The sequence below is a fragment of the Corvus brachyrhynchos genome, unplaced genomic scaffold (assembly GCF_000691975.1).
Source record: "Corvus brachyrhynchos isolate BGI_N302 unplaced genomic scaffold, ASM69197v1 scaffold1290, whole genome shotgun sequence".
In the NCBI taxonomy this organism is placed as follows: domain Eukaryota; kingdom Metazoa; phylum Chordata; class Aves; order Passeriformes; family Corvidae; genus Corvus; species Corvus brachyrhynchos.
Genome location: NW_008235778.1, coordinates 18,132 through 18,506, shown reverse-complemented (window position 1 = coordinate 18,506; position 375 = coordinate 18,132). Strand labels below are relative to the sequence as shown.

The window sequence follows — 375 nt, the reverse complement described above, 5'->3', positions numbered from 1 at the left end:
GCCCCCCCCAAGCAGCGTCAGCCCCTTTTTTTGAGGACCGTGAGGGGTCCAAGTCCCCTTCCCCACCCCAAAACATCTCCAAAAATTTCCAAATCGGGCCCAAATTCCTCCATCGGGGTTCAGGGACCACCCCGCAGTCGGATTTTGGGGTCCCCCCCACTCACCCTCGACCACCTTGACGGGGTGCAGGTCCGAGGGCAGCCGGGAGTTGATGTGGAAAATCTTCTGGGCGTTCCAGATCATGCGGAGCAGGTTACAGGGGAGCACCACCTGGAGGGGGCAGGAGCCCGGGAGTGGGGGACAGCGGTCAGATTTGGGGGGTCAGTGGTCAAAATTTGGGGTAAGTGGTCAAAAATGGGGGGGCAGTGGTCAAAA

General features: G+C 60.0%; 1 protein-coding gene across 1 annotated transcript in view; it reads right to left on the bottom strand.

The window, feature by feature from the left end:
• Positions 1 to 375, bottom strand: part of LOC103611412 (RNA polymerase II subunit A) — a gene marked incomplete at its 5' end in the record, with an annotated part of 39,592 nt that overhangs the window by 22,020 nt on the left and 17,197 nt on the right. Inside the window, one exon of the mRNA XM_017727188.1 lies at positions 165 to 270. Within this exon, the coding sequence (XP_017582677.1) occupies positions 165 to 270 (106 nt within the window). The remainder of the gene's footprint in view (positions 1 to 164; positions 271 to 375) is intronic.